Raw genomic sequence first — 19363 nt, 5'->3', positions numbered from 1 at the left:
CTTTTTATAAGATTATATCAAAATAAATGTGCAGTAAAGTAAAGAAATTTGTTTCATTTTTGAAAACATTTTTAAAAAAATTTATATGTACATGCTGGAAATGAAAATATTTAGATTTAAGAGCATGCATTATATATTTTACTGGCTTTTCTACATATTTGCAAATAATTGTTGGCCTATTTATTGTTTGGAAAAATAGCTGTCCTCAAATAAGTTGCTGTATTTGTTTGTTTAATAATGAGGCAAAATGACAAATTTATCAAGTAATCCATCATGTTATTAAAAATAAAAGTTTTATACAGAAAATTTAATGTCACTTTTTAAATTTTGATGAAAAATAATTTAAATTTTTATTTACATAATTTTTATTTTAGTTTTAAAATTAAAATATTCTATATCTTATTGAAAGTTTAAAAAAAATATTTAATTATATTTAATTAGCACCTTAAAATTGAACCACAGCTCTTTAAAGCATGCTTATTATTAATTTTATCACTGAATGATTTTAATTTATCAAATCTCTTTATGTGTATGACTAATATTAATTTTCTTCCTTTTAAGGATGTTCTTGAATTATTTAATTCTAAGCTATGCACATAGTATAGTAGATTCTAAAATCAGATATAAAGATTTTGAAATTTTACTTTTAAATGAGAGTTTATTTTTTGATAGGAAAATCTCATTAAAGTCATACAAGCAATGCAATTACTCAGCATACAAACAATGAAATGCTGCATAGATGTAATTTTCTAAAATTATCTAAAAATCTGTAAATATTCTTTTTTTTTAAGTTTAGAAGGAAAAAAAGTTTATTTTGGCAATTTTAAGTCTTGTTTTAAACAGAAATTTTTTCTTTCCTTCTATTTTATTCAGTTTCTTAGCTCCTAATGTGCACTATCATGATATGTCATTTCAAATTTTGATTTCTGTATGGTTAAGCAATGTTTTATAGTAGTAAGATTTTAAAATTATCTCCTTTTCTAATTGCATTCATTTATGTATTCATTAGATTCCAAGGTGAATATTCCTGATAAAATGGCTACAAAGAGAAGACAAGCTTGTCCACAAACAGTTTTACACTTATGGGATGCCATTGCTTATATTAAACAACAGAAGCAAATTCCAAACTTTGAGCGTTTGTCAGCCTATATGAAAAGAGTTTACAATCTAAATCCTTCTGATCTTGAACGGCAATTAAATTTTGCTGTAAGTGATGGACTTATTGTTGTTAAAAAAAGCCTTGGCTGTAAGGGATCTAAAGTTGGAGTTGAGCAAGATGGATATCGTATTCCTGAAGATGTTAAAGTAAGACGTTGATGACTTTTTCTATCTAATTGTTAAATTATTAATTACAGAAACATTTGAGTATTAAAGTAATCCTTTATGATCTATACCTGCACAGTATAGTTGATGTCTTAATTTTTATTTATGAGATTTTTATTTTTAAAGGACTTGGATTCATGCCAGAGTGGGTTAATTTTATTTTTTCATAATTAGATTGTTTGTAATGCAATAATATTTGAATGAATATTTAGGAAAGAAAGTCTTAAAAATGTGTGAAAACTTGGTAATGGTTTTTGTAGTCTAATTACTATTCAAATTCTATAGTATACTAATTACTATTTTTTGAACATTTATTGCTGAATTATCATATCTATCTGTTTTTGATTGTTTTAAAGCAGTAGTAAGATGCTAGTTTTTTTTAGTTGATGTGTAGAGAACTGATTGCCTTTAAAGTATTTGTATTAAAACCTAATGACATAGTATCAGTAAACTCAAAAATGTAGTACCAAAAATTTAGATTGTTTTACAAATAACAAGTTGATTAATAATTTGGAATAAAAGCTTTTATTTTGAACAACAACAACAACAACAAAAAAAAAACTTATGTGTGTGGAAATTTCTCTTAATTTGACAAAAAGTAAATCAGTAATATTCTGATATGAGTAAGAATTAGTTAATATCCAAGATTGTTTACATCCAATGCTACTTACTCTCAATAAAATATTCAATGTTCAATTTTCTTTTCAATTTTTTTTGAAAATTGGCTAGTAGTAGATATCTGGTTTTTTTTTTCTTTTCTTTTGTGAAAATTCTGCAGCTGTAGGAAAGTGGGTAAATTAATTTTTTATTACTCATTTTAAGAATTCGAAACTTTTTGATATCTGTGTAATAGTAATCCAGTTCATTTTGTAAATTTACTCTGATAGCACTTCTTTATTTTCAGGAAAGAGATGGTCATGATTGGTATTGTTTTGAATGCCATAGAGGTGGAGAAGTTCTTTTATGCACGACATGTCATCGGGTATTTCACGAAGTCTGCATTACTGATGATGTAAAATCTGGAAAGTTTGTGTGCCCAGTTTGTAAAGTGAGTAACTTTAACTCAGCATACTAATCTAAATCTAATTCCATGAGTTCAAAGCTCTGAGAAAATCTAAAAATAAGAAGTTTTCCAGAATTTTATTGATAATAAAATATGCTTTCAGTTTTGCATTAAATTTGTGGCACTTTTCAGCTGTAAAGTATTTGATATTTTATTGACAAAGCAAGAAAATGTCTACTACTGATCTTTATTGTTTTTGAAGAGAATTTCCATCTATTTTTTTCAATCATGGATAGATGGAATGACGCATACTTCATTAATGTTTGCAATTGTTGCCTTAGAAAAAAGTAGCCTTTGCATGTTGTCTTATGTATTGCAATGTTTCACTCCTTATTCCTGATGTTCTTGTGATTCTAACTTAAATTTGATATTACATAATTGTTAGGCATTACTGTATAATCATAACAGCTTGATAGCTGGAGTTAAATGCTTTTATTTCATTTTCCAGTATATTAGATTTATTAGTGCTTTACATTTATAGCTTCTATACACTTGTATGCAGTAATTGAACCAATTAAAATTAAAACACATAAATTCACAGAAGCATTCCAAAGAATGTCAAATTATAAAGAGAATTTTCTTTAATGATAACAGTAAGGGTTTTTAACCATAGAGCATTTGTTAAATTGATGAAATAATTTTACTTTTATGTTAACAATAAAAATATTTTTGCAAATTTTGCAGAAAATTATTTTAAAAATTAAAATAAGAAAAATTAAAAAAGTTGATTTATTATCAAAAATATTTTTTGAATTTTAAATCATTATGAAAATTACTTTTGTGCTTTAATTACTTTAAATTTACTTTATAGTATTAAAGAACTTACTGTGGGATAATACCAAATTCTTGCTTAATTTTTAATTTAAATTCTAAATAAGATTGAAAAATCGTTCTGAGATGTACATTTTCACTCTAAAGAATGCTTATAATAAATTTGATAGATTTAGGTCAAACATTCTGCCCTATGAAATATTTACATACTTGGGTAAAATTCCCTTTTATTATTCTATCAAAATATTTAATGTACTTTTTTTTTTTTTTTTTTTTTGCAGCAGAATATGAAAAAATTCCCAGTAGAATTGAAAAAGAATGAACTTAATACTATTCTTGGATATACTTGCATTAGGCTAAAGGAAAAGGTATGTGAATGATTTCAATATACAAAAGATTGATTTAAGAATTATTATAAAAATATGAATTAAGTTTACAATTAAAATCTGCATTGCTTTAGGAATAATGTGTAATGGTTTTTTTTTTTTTCAAATAGTTATATATTAATTTTGTTGATAAAGTTGCTTTAAAGACAGTTTTGAGAAATAATCATAAATATAATGACTATGAATAAATTGTAATTGTATGAATCTTATCAGATAAATAATTTCTGAAATTAAACTAATTATGACCCTTGGATTTTACTACTTAGATTTCAATCATACCTATGGGTCATTCATTAATTTCATTATTTACCTTTGTTTCCTTCTGATGAGGGACTTTTACAAGCATTACATGCCTGAACAATTCATTCTACTTTAAACTACTGTCACAAATTATAAAATAATATAATGATTATTCATTTCTGGTGTAGAGATACAGAACAATGATGGTTATTTGGAAAAAGGGGCTTTAGATTGTATACAGTTATATAATTTCTATATCTATAAATATCAGTTCTAGAATTGACATCTTTGTGTTTTGTTTCTGCAAATGTAAATTTCCCCCTGCTTTTAGACAAGAGAATTGCATCGAATTCCCCATCCAGATGATGAAAAGTGGCGTTTTAATTTTCTCATTTATGAACCAATGGATTTGGTTGCTATGGAAGAGAAAATGAAGGCGAACGAATACATAAGATTGGGGGATTTTTTTACTGATGCCCAACAGATTGTTCACAATGTTATTGTATATTTTGGAAGTAAGTGAAATTATTCATATTTTAAAACCTCATAGTATTTTATTACTTCATCTAGGTTTTATAATTGTGTTCAAGTATTTTTCTATAAACATAAAATTAAAAATAAAGATTTACTATATTCTATTCTAAGAATTACTATATTTTATAATAATTTGAAAATTTAAATGCCTTTGTAAAGTAAAAAAAAAAAAATGGAAGTAATTGTAAATTTGTATTCTGTTGACGACACATTTTGCGTTCCAAACAGGTATTAAATAAAAACTGATTTGTGAGATCATTATATATATATATATATATATATATATATATATATATAATTTAACTTTTAAATTATTTTAGGAAGTTGATGAAATTAAATTTCAGTTAATTGATCATCAGTTTACTTTTTGCAGTCATATGAGAATGTTTACTTAAGAAAATAGTTTTAAAAATTAATTTAACAAGAATTATTGTACAAGTTTTTATTATTTATATTTTTGAGTAGGTAAATTACTCTTTAATTATTTTTAAAATTGCTATTGTATTTAAACAATGTAACAATTTTTGTCAAAAAGAAAATCCCTATCAATAAGCAAAAGTAGATTCCTTTGTAGTAGGTTAAGCACAAAAGATTTTTCACGAATGCGGGGTCAGCAATTTAATATACAGCATCAGCAAGAAATAAATTTCTCACTTTAGAGGGCTCTAGAATGATTTCTGTTGGTCTAAAAGAGATTAAAATTGTACTGCAAATACTTCAAATGACATGTTTGACATTTATTAAATAAAAAAAATATATAGTAAAATTATAGTATTATAGTACAAAAATATTTATGTAGATATTTTCAAATTTAAAAAACTATTTAAATTGCATTTTGAATTTGTGAAAATTTTAAAAAATAAGGCTACATACCCTTATAACTTCAGTTATAAGTTGAGGCTTATAACTGAATTGTTCTGGAAATGAAAGCGAATCTAAACACAATTTTTTGAAATGATGTAATACAAGATGTCTGTGAATTATTTTATATAAATATAAATTGGTGTTGAGAAGGACTGTATATTTTATTTTAATCCATTTCATAATTTATTAAAAAGTTTTGAGCATTGTTATCAATGTTGAACCATAACAAAAGGCAGAAAAGGATTTTAAAATGAAATTATACTGTTTCATGCAAGTTTATTTAATTTATTATTTTGTTACATTTTTTTTTTTTATTTTTTAGTGCACAGTCGAATAGCAGAGATGGCACGACAGATGTTAGGAGATTGTGAATATGATTTACAAGAAATTGTTCAATGTTTGAATTGTTACAAAATGTCTAATACAAAGAATGATGTCTATTGGTTTTGTCAACCTTGTGTAAGTATATATATATATTTAAATATACGTGTAGTTTTTATTGTCAAAAGTTGGGAAATCAAAATATTTGAATATTATTTAAAAATATTTCCTTTCCCCTTAAATATATTTTTCATAAAATAGCTTCTATAATGGAGGCATTCGAGTTATTCTTTAAAAGCGTGGAATTTTTTTTTGTTTTTTGTTATGAAATCCCAATTCTGTTTGATTTCTTTGGTTATTTAATCATATAATTGAGTTTTGTGCACTTTTTTTTATGTATTCCTTTAATAATGTTGTATGACTTAAAAAAAATTACTTTAAAAGAGTTTAAACATAAAAAAATTTTTTTTTTTTTACTCATTTAGATATAGTTTAATTTTTGATTGCTGTTAATGTATTAAATTAGTTTTAATGTGCTTCAAGTTACATATATATTTGAATTAATATTTTTATCGGAAACATATTATTACTATTTATAATATACCACTTTGTTGCTGTAAGATTCTAAGAAAAGATTTGGATAGGTTGGAGTTCTATGGGCTCATTTCTTTGTCCTCCACTACCAGTAAACTAAATTTTTATTCAAAAACTCACTGTTATAAAATTTATTTTCTCACTTATTCAGTACTAAACCCTCCATTTATCTCAAACTATGTAGAATGCGAATCATAGAAGCAGTTGCTGGTGACTTGACCAATTAAATTAGAAGGCTGTATACTGATAATTTATATGGGTTTATGTATTGCAATGCAAATTTCAAAGATTTATTGGAGAAAAACTGAGTTAAAAGATAAACTGTTCACATTTTAACAGAAATTCTATAATGTCTAACTTGATGCAGGAAACATAAACAAACATTAACGTAAATCGTAGGCCTAATTCTTAAGAAAATTGACTCAAACTGATTTTATTATTCATTGATAAATTATTAAACAGATATGAAAAGGTAATCCTAAGATAAGAATCGTAACTTACAGTTTTGAGGTACACACTGACAAAACAATGAACAACAAGCAGAAAGTTGCTCTTTTTCTCTCGCAACTTGCATTTTGCACACAATATATAGGAGAATTGCAGCAGATGCCTGCTTCTAATGCTTTGGAAATGTTACTAACGCAACACTGCCTCCCTCATTTAATTGCGATGAAAGAAAACTAAGGTCAAATAGTCGCGAACCGCCGGATACTTGAGTGTATTGTGTAATTCAAAATTCAAACTATTAATTTATTTTGAATGGTTATAAAAATTAAAATGTTTATTGCTTGATTCGGTTAAATTTTAATAAACCTTGAACTGAAATGACATTAAATTATACATGCAATAAACACTTTTCTTTCACTCTTTTAATGTGTAATTATAAGAGTGAGTTTTTTTGAGTTATTATGTAATGTGTCATATATATATATATATATATATATATATATTATACAGAACAATTGCAAGCATCATATTCGATTTTAGATATTTTTGGTTAAAGCCAATCATTACCGGAGCCCTTCACTCCAAGTAATTTGTAAAATTTAAAGTTTAGTTTGTTTTATGTTAAAATTCATATTGTCAAATGTATAAAATCAATTAGAAAAATTTAATACAAAATTAAATTATGCACATCAAATTATTATAAAAATTGAGCTATATATTGTCACTTTTATATAAGTCTTTTACTGTTTTAGTTAATTTTAATTATCATTAAAAAGGAATCATATTTCATTGAAGGGTTTAGAGAAATTGTAATCAACAAAAATTGATAACTTTATGGTATCTAAATTTTAGTGTCTGCTAAAAATTGCTTGCAGTCTTTCAAACATAAATAATGAATGAGTTTTTAAAATTAATTGAATTTAAATGCTAATAAAAGGGTTGGTGATCAGAGTTTATTGACGGGGAGCTATGTTAAGTTATGTTGCGCTAAGCACAGGTTTAATTTAATGACCAGTCAGCTGAATTAAAAAAAAAAAAAAAAGGATGAATTGTGATAAGAACACATAAAATATGAGATTGTGATAATGATTAGATTTTTAAAAATTTCAGACAATAATAGAGTGAGAATTAAAGAGAAGTTACTTCTGGGGTATTAGAGATCCATTTAGAATGAATTTTTCAAAAATTTATTTAGGAGTTTAATTAAAAAATAAAAATAGAATTTTAATGTGTTTCTACTGTAACATCAAAGCACTGTATTGTTAAAAAAAAAAAGCCCACCGTTTTATATTTTTAAAAATTTTTTAGCAATTTTTGAAAAATGAATTTTGGGCACAATTTGTAACAATGATTTTTGTTGTAATGAAATTTATAGCAATGCCATTGCTTCATCAAATCATTTAATCATGTTAAGTGTACTAACTTTATGATAAACAAATGCTTTTTCTGCTCTAATTTAAAACTTTAAAGCAGTTCTTTGAATGATTCTTCATTTGATGAATGTTGCTAAATTTTAAGACAATGCAATATATTGTTACGAAATTTCCGGGGTTCGTTTGGATAGTGGGAGTTAAATGGTGTGGAGAACGCTCAATCAGCAGGCGGCAGTAGAAAAAGAAACAACGACGTTTATTTACACAAAGACAGCACAAAGACGACAACTATATACAGCACAGAATACGATTATCTTCAGCCGAGACGTGCAGCATACCACAAGACTCTACTGCAGACAGTAGCCCACAGCTCAGTTCAGCACTAGCTTGACTCTGTCGCTGCTCTACTATTCCTTGGAAGACCAGTTCTTCACCGTCGATCCCGACTGCTCTTCTCTGTCGCTTCCGACTACGACTACTCTCTGATTCGCGACTACTCCGGCAGCTGCGGCTGCTTCCTTTTATAGGTCTCAGGAGGCGGGGCTAGGAGCCTCTCAACCAATCAGGAACGTTCGAGGCGTATCTCGATTCCTACTAGGCGGATCGGGAAAATTCTCGATGTTTCGGGTATAATCTATTTTGGCGCCAAAGTCGCCAAATTCGTCGCCAAATGGTCGCCAAGCTCCGGGACCTCCTATGGAACTAACTATGCTGGGAAACCGCATCACAGATTCGTAACAATATTGTCTTGTGCTTTAAAAAATGTATTAACTGTCATTTTTTTATTTTCATTTTACTTCTAACTAGAAAGCTGGCATCATTATAACATCATGAATTTGTTTCCATTATTTATGAAAACTAGAAATTGTGAAATCATTTTCATTTCTTCATAAAATATAGAATCATATTTTTCTGTAATTTTTTAAAGCTTAATTCAGAAAACTTTATATTATTTATTTATTTTCTGCATATTAAAAGGTAGGTTTTTTTTTTTTTTGCATTTTTGAAATGTGTGTGTGTGTGTGTGTGTTTTTTAAAGCCTTTACTAAAGAAAGAATTAATAAATTAGTTTTTTTATAGTCTGACCATTTCTAAATTCTGCTATTCTTTTCTATTAAAAAATTGATGTGAAAAATAAATCATAACATTCTATTGTCAATTTTTAGCAGTTTTGCCAATTTTATGATGGTGACCATCGTGGAATGCTTTAGCTCTTAGCTTTATAAAGTTTCCAACAAAATATTTTAGATTGCTAAATATTTTAAAATTAGTGCTGGACGAAATTTGTTTTTCATCCCGACCTTGTTGAATCTTATTTGTTACTTACAGATAAAAGTAAAACACAAAATTTTGGGTCATGTTATGTTTCTATGAAAGGTGATCAAAAAAAAAAAAAAAAAAAATACAAGCAGTAGCATTTGATATTAAAAATGCTTATCTATGTGCACTGCTTAAAGCTGAAATTCATATGGAACAAATTTGTTGTTTTATAATTCTTATTGAAAAGAATTGCATTACTGAACAATAGCCTTGTATGGTTTAAAGCATGCAGGAAGAGAATGGTACTTCAAGCTTAATAATAGTTTAATACAATTGGATCTCAATGATTATTAGCTAATAATTGTACAGATGGATGGCAAAATAATATGAATGCCCATGGAAAAAGCATGACCCATTTCAAAGAAGCAGAAGACACATGTAATTTTTCCCTCAAATTTAGAGCTGAACTGATTTTCGATTTATTGGTGAAGAGGGGGGCGATTTTTTTTTATACCAGTTTTTGAAAAATATGATATTGTAGGGTTGCCATGTGGGAAAAAAACGTGGAAAAACACTGGAAATTTAAAAATTGACTAAAAAAGTACCGGGAAAATGCAGGGAAATTAAAAAAAATTTCTAAAAACCCAGGAAAATACAGGGAATTTTATGCTTCTTAGTTAATTTTTTTCCTATCTAAAAAATGCCGATCTCTAAAGATTGCAAGAATAAAAGATCATGGTCATTGCTTCCAAAAACGAAACAATATCATTCACAACTGTGTAATGTGGGAACTTGCACTGTTTTTACTCTCTCCTCTTTTTTTGTTTTTTGTATAGAGTCCAGCTTTTATTTGTGAATCAGTTGTTTTTTTTCCCATAAGACCCCCGAATTGCAGCTAATGAGCATGTGCGAGACTTCTGTAATCATGTGAAAGATTAGAAAACATTTCTCTGGCGGGAATAGCAATATTCAATAGTGGTATTTAGTCACCTACATGTGAGTTTATTGAATGGTTTGTTTATCATTTGAGAAATTGTGAGCTTATTCAGAGAAGATTAGAGATTTTTTTTTTTTTTTTAAACAATGAGCTGCTTAAAATCTGTATTTAATACAAATTGGACGGATAAAAAGAAATCAATCTTGATTTAGTTGAAAAAATGTGAACATCAATTTGTTACATATTGCTCACTTTGTAAGAAAATAATAAGCCTAAGTAATATGAGAAAACAGGCTCTTGTTAGTCATGCCAAAAAAGGGAAACAAAATTGCAATGCTAGTTGAAAAAAGCTCACAATTAATATTGGACTTCCTATCTAAAGGAATGAAGGAGAAGATGATATGCTAAGTCCGAAAACATCAACTTTAATGTCCAAAAATAAACCGATTTTGAACTTTTTAGATCAAGAACAATAATTTAAAGCTGAATTTTTTTGGGTATTAAAATTTGTTGCATCGCATTCGTCTTTAACGCATTCAATGATATATATCATAAATATTTTCATACTTTTACTGTTCAGTCAGGTTAACCTGTCTTGGAGTATAGTAAAATCAAAAGATTAAGCAAATTTTCTTTTAAAAAGAAAACTTTTTAAAAGAAACTTTTTAATAATTTTTTAACAGTTTTTGTTTGTAAATCCTGAAGATTTTAGAAGACTGCTTTTAAAAATTTCATAACAATTTTCATATGATCCTATTTGCACTGCAACTCACTGTTTAAGAAACCTTTTTCTAATAATAATGATTGAATGAGGACTGCATTAGAATGCGGTTTTACCATCAGTTAATGGAATTTTATTTGATATTTTACTTATCTTGTTATCAAAATCATCTTTTTTATTTAACCATATTTATTTTATTTTTCAGGATCCACCTCATGAATTAGTGTATGCCAAAGTAAAGGGATTTCCTTATTGGCCTGCAAAAGTTATAAGGAAGCATGAAAATTGTTATGATGTACGATTTTTCGGAGCACATCATCAGAGGTATCTATTTTAATCAAAAGTCAACATTTCTGAATATCTGTACTAATAATGACAATTAGTGTATGTTTTTTAGCACTTTAAAAGTCAGATAGTTTGACCGACAGTTAGCAAATCTAGCACATATATACCTGGAATGTGCACTGCAGAGTAATTTTTTTTTTGACATTTTAATTAATTAAAAGTAAAGTTGAACTTTCGTGTTTTTCCATATAACTTCCAAAAATATTATTGCATAAAAATTAATTTTATGCTGTTTCAAAAATTCAAAATATATCTCTTTTTAATGACATCAATTTAATAGTCAAGCAAACTTTTCCTGCATTTTGGTAATTTTTTAAAAATATTGTTTGCCTAATTTTTAACAATGTATTATATTATAGCTCTAAAATTCAAACTATTTTCAACAATTATTTGGTCATGCGATTTTCTTCCATTGTTGAAAACTAAGGAGAGTGATTTATTTGATATATGTGTAGTTTGAAATGTATAAAAAAGTGTAATATTGTGAGATTTATAAGATAGATGGACCATACTTCTACATTAATAGCATTTTTAATAGCATCATGGAACTAGTCTCCATTTGAAAATTACATGTGCATAATGATCAGAGGATATTCAAGACAATTGAAGCAACACATATTTAATGTCTGGCAATTTCATGGTATGGATATGAAGTTGCATCTATACAATATGAATCAATATTTCCAATGAACTAGCTGGTTGCCAAGAGTGAGTAGTTTGAAAAAAAGGAAAAGGTCCATTGAAATTGAGTGAGTTATGAAAATTTACATATAATATTATGCTGAAAAGTAGTTAGCAAAAAACTTAAAACAATATATCTGGCATTCTAAATGATCAGCATTCGTTATTAAATACAAATATTTTTCCTAGCAGCCGATTTAGATTATCTTTCAAAAATGCTTAAAATTAAATCTAGAATTCCTGACTTTTTTATGCAGTTACTTTATTTTATTTCAATACAAATATTTCTGGAATAATTTAAATGTCTAGTAACTTCTCAGTGGATTGAAAGGAAGGTATAAGGATTTTAATATTTCTCTTCTGATAAAGAAAAACTACTAATTATTATTTTTGATAGATTTTAACAACCTCCTTCAATATTTTAAAGTTAGAATTATAACTTAATGAATGATTAATTATAAATTATTAAATCAATCAATTTCATAAATTATGAAAAATAATGGTGAAACCGACAGCTTACTTAAAAATCAAAACCAAAATGTATTTTTAGCAGAAATATTTCCAATTCAAGTATTAAAATTTAAAGCTGAAAAAACTAGGTTGTTTTAATACTGTGTTAGACTAATACATTAGTCATTAGTGACTGGGAAGTATATATGCCCAAGGCTCCAGTAGGGGGGGGGGGGGTAAGCATGAAGGCAAAACAAAGTGTTTTGTCATTTTTCAATGTAAAATATAATGACAGAGTGAAAAAACCCCCCCAAAAAACCCTGAGGTTCCATTTAGTTTTTCTGCATCGTTTGTGAAAAATGGGAGTGAAGAAGTAACAATTTGTCTAGGGTGCCGATTCCCTTCATAATACCATTTCGTCAGAAATGAAACTTCAAGTAATTCTTCTTGTTCAAATGATTAGTAAATTCTTTCAAGTAAATTCTTGATTCAAATATTTGGGCCCAACTATAACCATATATTATTATAAAGTTAAGAAATGGGAAAAGACGAAAGTTTACAACGAGTATTTCCCACAAATGAAATTATGCAAACTCATTCCATACCTCTTAGGAATGTTACTTTAAAAAAAAATGCCGCCAAAGCAGGGTTCACAAGACTTACTAGCCTCAACAAGGGTTATAACAACTGCTGTTACAGTAGTGGTACCGAGCTGCAGAGGAGGTAAAAAAAAATCTGGTACAACAGTTGTACTGGCCGTAAGCTAGAGGCTAAGGCAATGGGCAGAATGGCTTAAGACTTAATAATATGAATGCTATAATTAATATAGACTATAATAATATGAGTTATATTTTGAGTATCAAAATTTAAAGCTTTAGTACTTTTCTCTAAACTCACTTAAGAGCAATTCCTTAAGTGTTCATGAAAGTAGATGAGGTTGTATTATGTGAACAGAATTTTAACAGAACAGGATATTTTAAGGAACATTAATATGAGCTGATCTTTATAAATAATTTTTAAATTAAGATTCTGCTGTGAAATTTGTAATTAAGAAGCATTTGGTTTTCTAGAATGGTTAAATTTGACCCTTGTTTCATAAAGCTATTTTATTTTTCACTAGGTTAATTATTTCATTCTAAATTATCTTCGACATCATAAAACTGTATTTTCCTGAACTATATATACTACTTCAATATATATATATATTTCTTTTAAGTTTATGTAATTATATATTTTTGTGATATAAAATGATTTAAAAAAAAAAAAGTTAAGATTTTTTTTGAAGAATTTATTACTACATATATCCTTTAACATTCTTCTCTTTTACATATTAGCTATATGACTGGAAAAAATGTCTGTATTTTTCTGTTATAAATGTTTTATTTTCAGATGTTTATAAATGTTTCTGATGTTTACATATATATTTACAAATGTTTTATTTTCAAATCTCTCATCATTTAAAACATCTTTTTTTAATTCAGCTTATTGCTGTGTAGATTTTCTTTTACAAATTGCAAATATTAATTTAAGTAAAAGCTAAGTTGTAAGAATCATTTTAACTATCTTATTTTAACTATCAATCATTTTATTTTATATCTTTTAATCATCTAACTATCTAAGCCAGCGTCCTGGCATAGGGGTAGCGCATCTTCCCCATGATCTGGGCATCCCGGGTTCGAATCCCGGTTCGGGCATGGTTGTTCTTCATCTGTGTTCTATCTGTGAGATTTGTGAATGTGCCCCCCTGTAAAAAGGGATTGTGCAAGTGAATGTGTGTGTGTCATCTTCATATGAGCTAGAAGTCAGACTTCTGCCCTTGGGTGCACCCCCCCTTTCTGTGGTAACACGGACACGAAATCATCATCATCTAACTATCTATAGTTGTATATCTTAACTATCTGTACCATTGATTTTCATGATCCATTTTCCCAAAATATTAAGAATGTAATTTAGAATATATTCCCTAAATAATTATAAATATGATAAATATTAAATTATTATAATTATTTATTTATACTTATTATATGTAATTAATATAATTCTGTAAAATTATAAATTTATATGAAATATAATTCAGTGAGCTGGAGCTGATAGGCAAACATTTTTAGAACTTATGATAAACAACAGAGAAATGAAAACAATGGTTTCTGGTTTGATCTCATTACAAGGATAAATGACATCCCTTAAAATTATGTTTAAAGATTAACAAAAAATTGGAGAAAAAATCTTTATGTATAAAATGCTAATGTTTGTGGCACAGAAGTCATTTTTATTACTTATTATTGGATGATAACAGTCAATGCAGATTTGATTCATTGAATGTTTTTACAGTTGCACTGAATTTAGCACTTCATTTAATTAATGGAACTTCAGAATATTGTTGGAATTTCTCAGATGTAGGCTTACAGTTTCATTAAAAACCTTATTCAGTCAAATAAAAGAATATGTGGAAAAAAGTCAAGTTAGAAACAAGCATCAAATATAGCATCACTAGATGGATAATTGCTAACACTTGCCTATGAAAACAGATGTTTATATCTTCCTAAACTATTTTTTTTCTCAACAAATTAAGTATACATTATCTTAAAATTCAGAAAATTACTATTTTAATGATATCAACATCATTTCTGTGAATTTTTTCTTTATTTTTAATGTATATATATTTAATTTATTTTGATTTCAATCTGAATCAATGTAATATTGAAATTCAGACTCATCCTTTAAAAAATTCAGTCACATTCTTTTGCCTGTGTTAAAATTAAGATTAAAAAATTGCCGTTTTGGATATAACAAGGAAGAAAGATTTCTGATGTAGCATTCTCAGAAGTAGTATATACATTTTAATTTGCACTCCAGCAATTTTTAATCGGCTGATTCAATTAAATTCTTGTCTTTCAGTCACATCAAATAACATATTAAAATTAAAATGTTGTGTATTAATTGTTTCACTGCCTAAAAAGGGAATAATTTAGGTGAACAAACTGTTGCCAAAAGTGATTTGTTAAACGAAATGAGCATAATTGGAAATGCTAATAATTTTAAATTGATATAAAAAGAATTTTATGTGATAATTTGCTTTGAATTTACTTCTAAAAAAATGTGAACATTCCCTTATTTCTAATTAGCTGAGTATTGAATAAACTTTTGCATTTTGAAAAGTTGACAGTATTTTTTCTCTCGTTTTAAATAATAATTTCCCCATCTGTAGTTGAAATTCATCTAATTGTTCAAAAGAAGATGTGAAACATCATGACTAACAATTGTATTAAGCTATAAGATTAGTGAGAAGAATATTGCATAAATATGGATTTAATAACCAACATTTGATACTGAAACTTAGCGTTTTGTTAAGCAGCTGATTTTTAAAAATTAATTGCTAGTTACAAAATATTAAGTTATTCCTATACTATAGAGATTCTTTTCACTATTTCATACAAATTGTAATTAACATTTTAACTTTTCCCTTAGAGCGATTGTGGATGATGATTATGTTAAGCCTATATCAACCAGTTTTCAGAAGTTAGGTATTAAAAAAACTGCTGCATTTGATCGAGCTTACAAAGAACTCTGCCACCATCAACAGTTAGTTGAGAAAGCTTCAAAAAGGAAATCTGCAGGTAACAACAAATTAGAAAATGACAAGGTTATTGAAAAAAGTAACCTAGAAAGTGACACTGTAACAAATGTGAACAGTTCCTCTAAATCAAAGACTCCAGCCTCACGTAAGAGGAAAAGTACATCTCTTCCTGTTGCCAAGCCTCCAAGTGCAAAGAAATCTGCTAATGTTCCTGTTAAGAAAAATAAAAAATTTTATCAAGAATCTCCTACATCCTCATCCCCTAAAAATATTTCATCTCAGGTATTTTACATTTATTCTTTACTTATATTTTTATTTATTTATGGGTAAAGTTGTTCTTATATGCAGATAAATTACTTTTTGTAGAGATATTGTTTTATAGTTAGAATTGTGTAAATAATGCTATTTGTAAGTGAGTGGTCATATATATCTGATTGATTCCAGTAATCCTCTTTGATGCTAATAATTATTATTTCAAAAGTTATGACAGACAGAAAAAAAAAAAAGTTAATTCAAACATTTAGAGCATTGCCTATCTAGAAGGGAGTGACTACCAATAATTTAAATAAGTTCTGAAATGCAAATCTAGGAACAGCTTACTATCATCATAAGTGCATACTCACAATGTCATAGTAAAGATAAATGGTGTCAGGGCATAATGATTTTTTTTCCATCCATTTGTCATCTGTGACTTAACAAATATAAATTGTGACCTGGTCCTCACATTATTTTCTTGTGACATTTAACCTTAACAAATTATATAAATTTATTAACATTTTGCATCCATTGTATTCTCCAAGATTGGCATTTAGATTTTTAAATTCTTTGTAACCAATAAGCTTTTTGATACATAATACTTGAAATGGTACAAGGTATTATTTGAAATACTGATGTATATTCCTTCTAACAATGAACATTTCAGTCACATACTTCTATAGTTAATGTTTTTTATTAGTTCAAAACTATAGTTTTTAAAAATTAATGTTATGTTTTTCTTCTCCAAAATTTTCTACAAATTTTTTTGGTATCCTGTTATTTTGTTAATTGTTTTTCACCCTTCTTAAAGTATGTCCCCCCCCCCCAAATTGCAATGTAGTTGTTTCTTTTTATATTGGGGAATTAACATTTTAAATTATCAATGCATGTAAAAGGACTTTAAATCAGTGTATATCTACATTTGCTTTTTATTCCTTCTGTATGTCATTGTTTTCAAGATGTAATCGCTTATATATACACTTGAAATTAAAGATACTCTTCAGTTTTTAACAATTGCAATGGCCACTTTATTGTAGCTGAATATTGTTGCCATAACTGTAGATTTCTTCATTCAAGCATTATTTGCGCTGTTTAATGATACTTTTGATTTTCTGACGTTGATGTATTATTATTACTACTTCTATTATTATTATTTTGCTATTCACATATTAATTGATTGTGTTGATATATTGATGCAGTTCAAATTTTAAATTATTTAGTAATTCTTCTGAAACGTTAATTTAATTTTATGTTATATATGAGGAATTTTATTTATATATTTTTAATATATTTTTATTCATTATATTGAATCTAGTTGATGATGATAATGATGTTCTAGTTTTGATGTCTGAATGTTAAATGAAAGGTACTTATCTTTGAGACAAAAACAGAATAAATGCTGGCAAAATTTTAATATTTTCAGAGCTTAGTTATCAATTTATTAAGTTTTTATTCTATTTGAATGACACTATCTGGTTGTGGATTTGAGAAAAATTTTATTCTTGGTTCCATAATGTTTTTAAAAATGATTTTTAAATTGAAGTCTTTAAAGTAGATACTAAATAAAAATAATTAAAATAAAGTATTTCATACTATAATAAGAAGTGTGTTTTTTTTAATAAATTATTAGCATTAATTTTATATAATGTGAGTTAACTGTACATCATACATTTGATCTGACTATGTTTTGTTTGTAGTCAGACCTAACCTAAACATTTGAGTATATGAATCCTACTTCTAGGGCTTTTGATAGAAATTTAATTGAAATATTTATGAAAAGATTGTCATAAATTTGTCTTTTTCATGTAATTTTTTCATAAATTATTTTTTAAATTTTGATCTAATATGGGATGTTAAGATGTAATGTGAAAATGTATTAAATACTTACCCTTCTGTTCAGTATCAAATACTTTAAACATAAAGTAAAATTTTATTTGTGATTTGCTTGGTATGTTGTGCAGTTGTGGCTCATCAGCAAAAAAAAAAAAAGGGGGGGGGCTGTGGCGTGAAAAATATTTTTTTAGAATGCATTTAAAATATAATTAAAACATAAATAGCTTTATTTCTACATACCCTTAAGCTTTCAATTATAGTGAATATGCCTTTTTTTTTAGACATTTACGTTTAACAAAAGGAACAATATACATTAAACTAAATGCATATCTAAGACTGTTACATATTATTGTTGTTTGTATGGAATGTTGACATTTTGTTGTTAGCCAACGGATTCTAAAATGTTCCACTTTTGTTCATGCGTTAGGATGGTTTAAATTCATCAAAATAGTAGAGAGTGGAAAGATGAAAGAAGTTTACATTTAACAATAAAATTAACTCAGGTTCTCGCAACTTATAAGGCTTAAACATTGAAGATAATTCAGAAAACTGGTGGAAAGAGATAGTAATTCACAATAAAATATTTCAGAGCTATTTTTATTTACTTTAAGGTTTATAAACATTAAACTATTGTGAATAAATAAAAGATTGCTACTCTTAAAATTTGGTAATTTACTTTAATTTTTTTTTTATTAAAATACTTTTTTTTATATGTTGGTGATGAATTTTTTGATAACATTTTGAGATTAACAATGGTGTATAATCTAGAGTTTACTCTATTTAAAGCATTTTTTTTTTTTTCATTTAAGGAGTTATTGAAAGTATGTTATGTCTTAAAATATTATAAATATTGTTTTTTAAATATATGGTATTTTTAAATATGTAATTTTATTATTTTTTCATTAATAATGATTTTCTTTTTACTTAAAAATATTATCATTTTAAATATATTATATGAAATAATTAGCAAAATTTGAAACAGTACTTGAATTAGCCATATAAGCAATTAATACCCAATTTTGAATTAAAATAAAATAATGCATTTGGAAATAACACTGACATACAAGTTTAAAAAAAAAAGAACCAAAAGTAAGGTTGATATCAAGTAGGGTGGAAATTAAGTTCAAAGAATGATGATGAATTACAGAAATTTGCTCATTGTCTCTGGATTTCGCTTTTTAGCCAGATAGAATCGTTGAAAAGTTTTATTCCCAGAATAGAACAGTATTAGGTAATGATTATTATAAAAGGCGTAAAACAACAAGATATTGGATTAATTTATAGAAATTGAAACAACTTATTATATTTTTCAACTTCTTATGTTCTTAAATCTATCCTTCTATTCCCACTATGCACCATATTACTTTTCTTAAGAAAAAGATTAAAAA

The 19363-nt window shown here is 26.8% G+C and overlaps 1 protein-coding gene across 4 annotated transcripts in view; it reads left to right on the top strand.

Moving 5' to 3' along the window:
* Window positions 1–19363, top strand: part of LOC129981950 (zinc finger MYND domain-containing protein 11-like) — a 55016-nt gene that overhangs the window by 15481 nt on the left and 20172 nt on the right. For 3 of the 4 annotated variants that reach the window (XM_056093021.1, XM_056093019.1, XM_056093022.1), the window contains 7 exons: window positions 1010–1305; window positions 2228–2371; window positions 3439–3525; window positions 4115–4298; window positions 5504–5640; window positions 11040–11158; window positions 15779–16169. In XM_056093021.1, coding sequence (XP_055948996.1) covers window positions 1036–1305; window positions 2228–2371; window positions 3439–3525; window positions 4115–4298; window positions 5504–5640; window positions 11040–11158; window positions 15779–16169 — 1332 coding nt within the window. In that variant the 5' untranslated portion in view covers window positions 1010–1035. The remainder of the gene's footprint in view (window positions 1–1009; window positions 1306–2227; window positions 2372–3438; window positions 3526–4114; window positions 4299–5503; window positions 5641–11039; window positions 11159–15778; window positions 16170–19363) is intronic. The other variant, XM_056093020.1, reaches the window with a different exon arrangement.

This window comes from Argiope bruennichi, chromosome 8 (assembly GCF_947563725.1).
Source record: "Argiope bruennichi chromosome 8, qqArgBrue1.1, whole genome shotgun sequence".
NCBI lineage: Eukaryota > Metazoa > Arthropoda > Arachnida > Araneae > Araneidae > Argiope > Argiope bruennichi.
The sequence above is the reverse complement of the archived record's forward strand: the minus strand, read 5'-3'. Positions and strand labels throughout refer to the sequence as shown.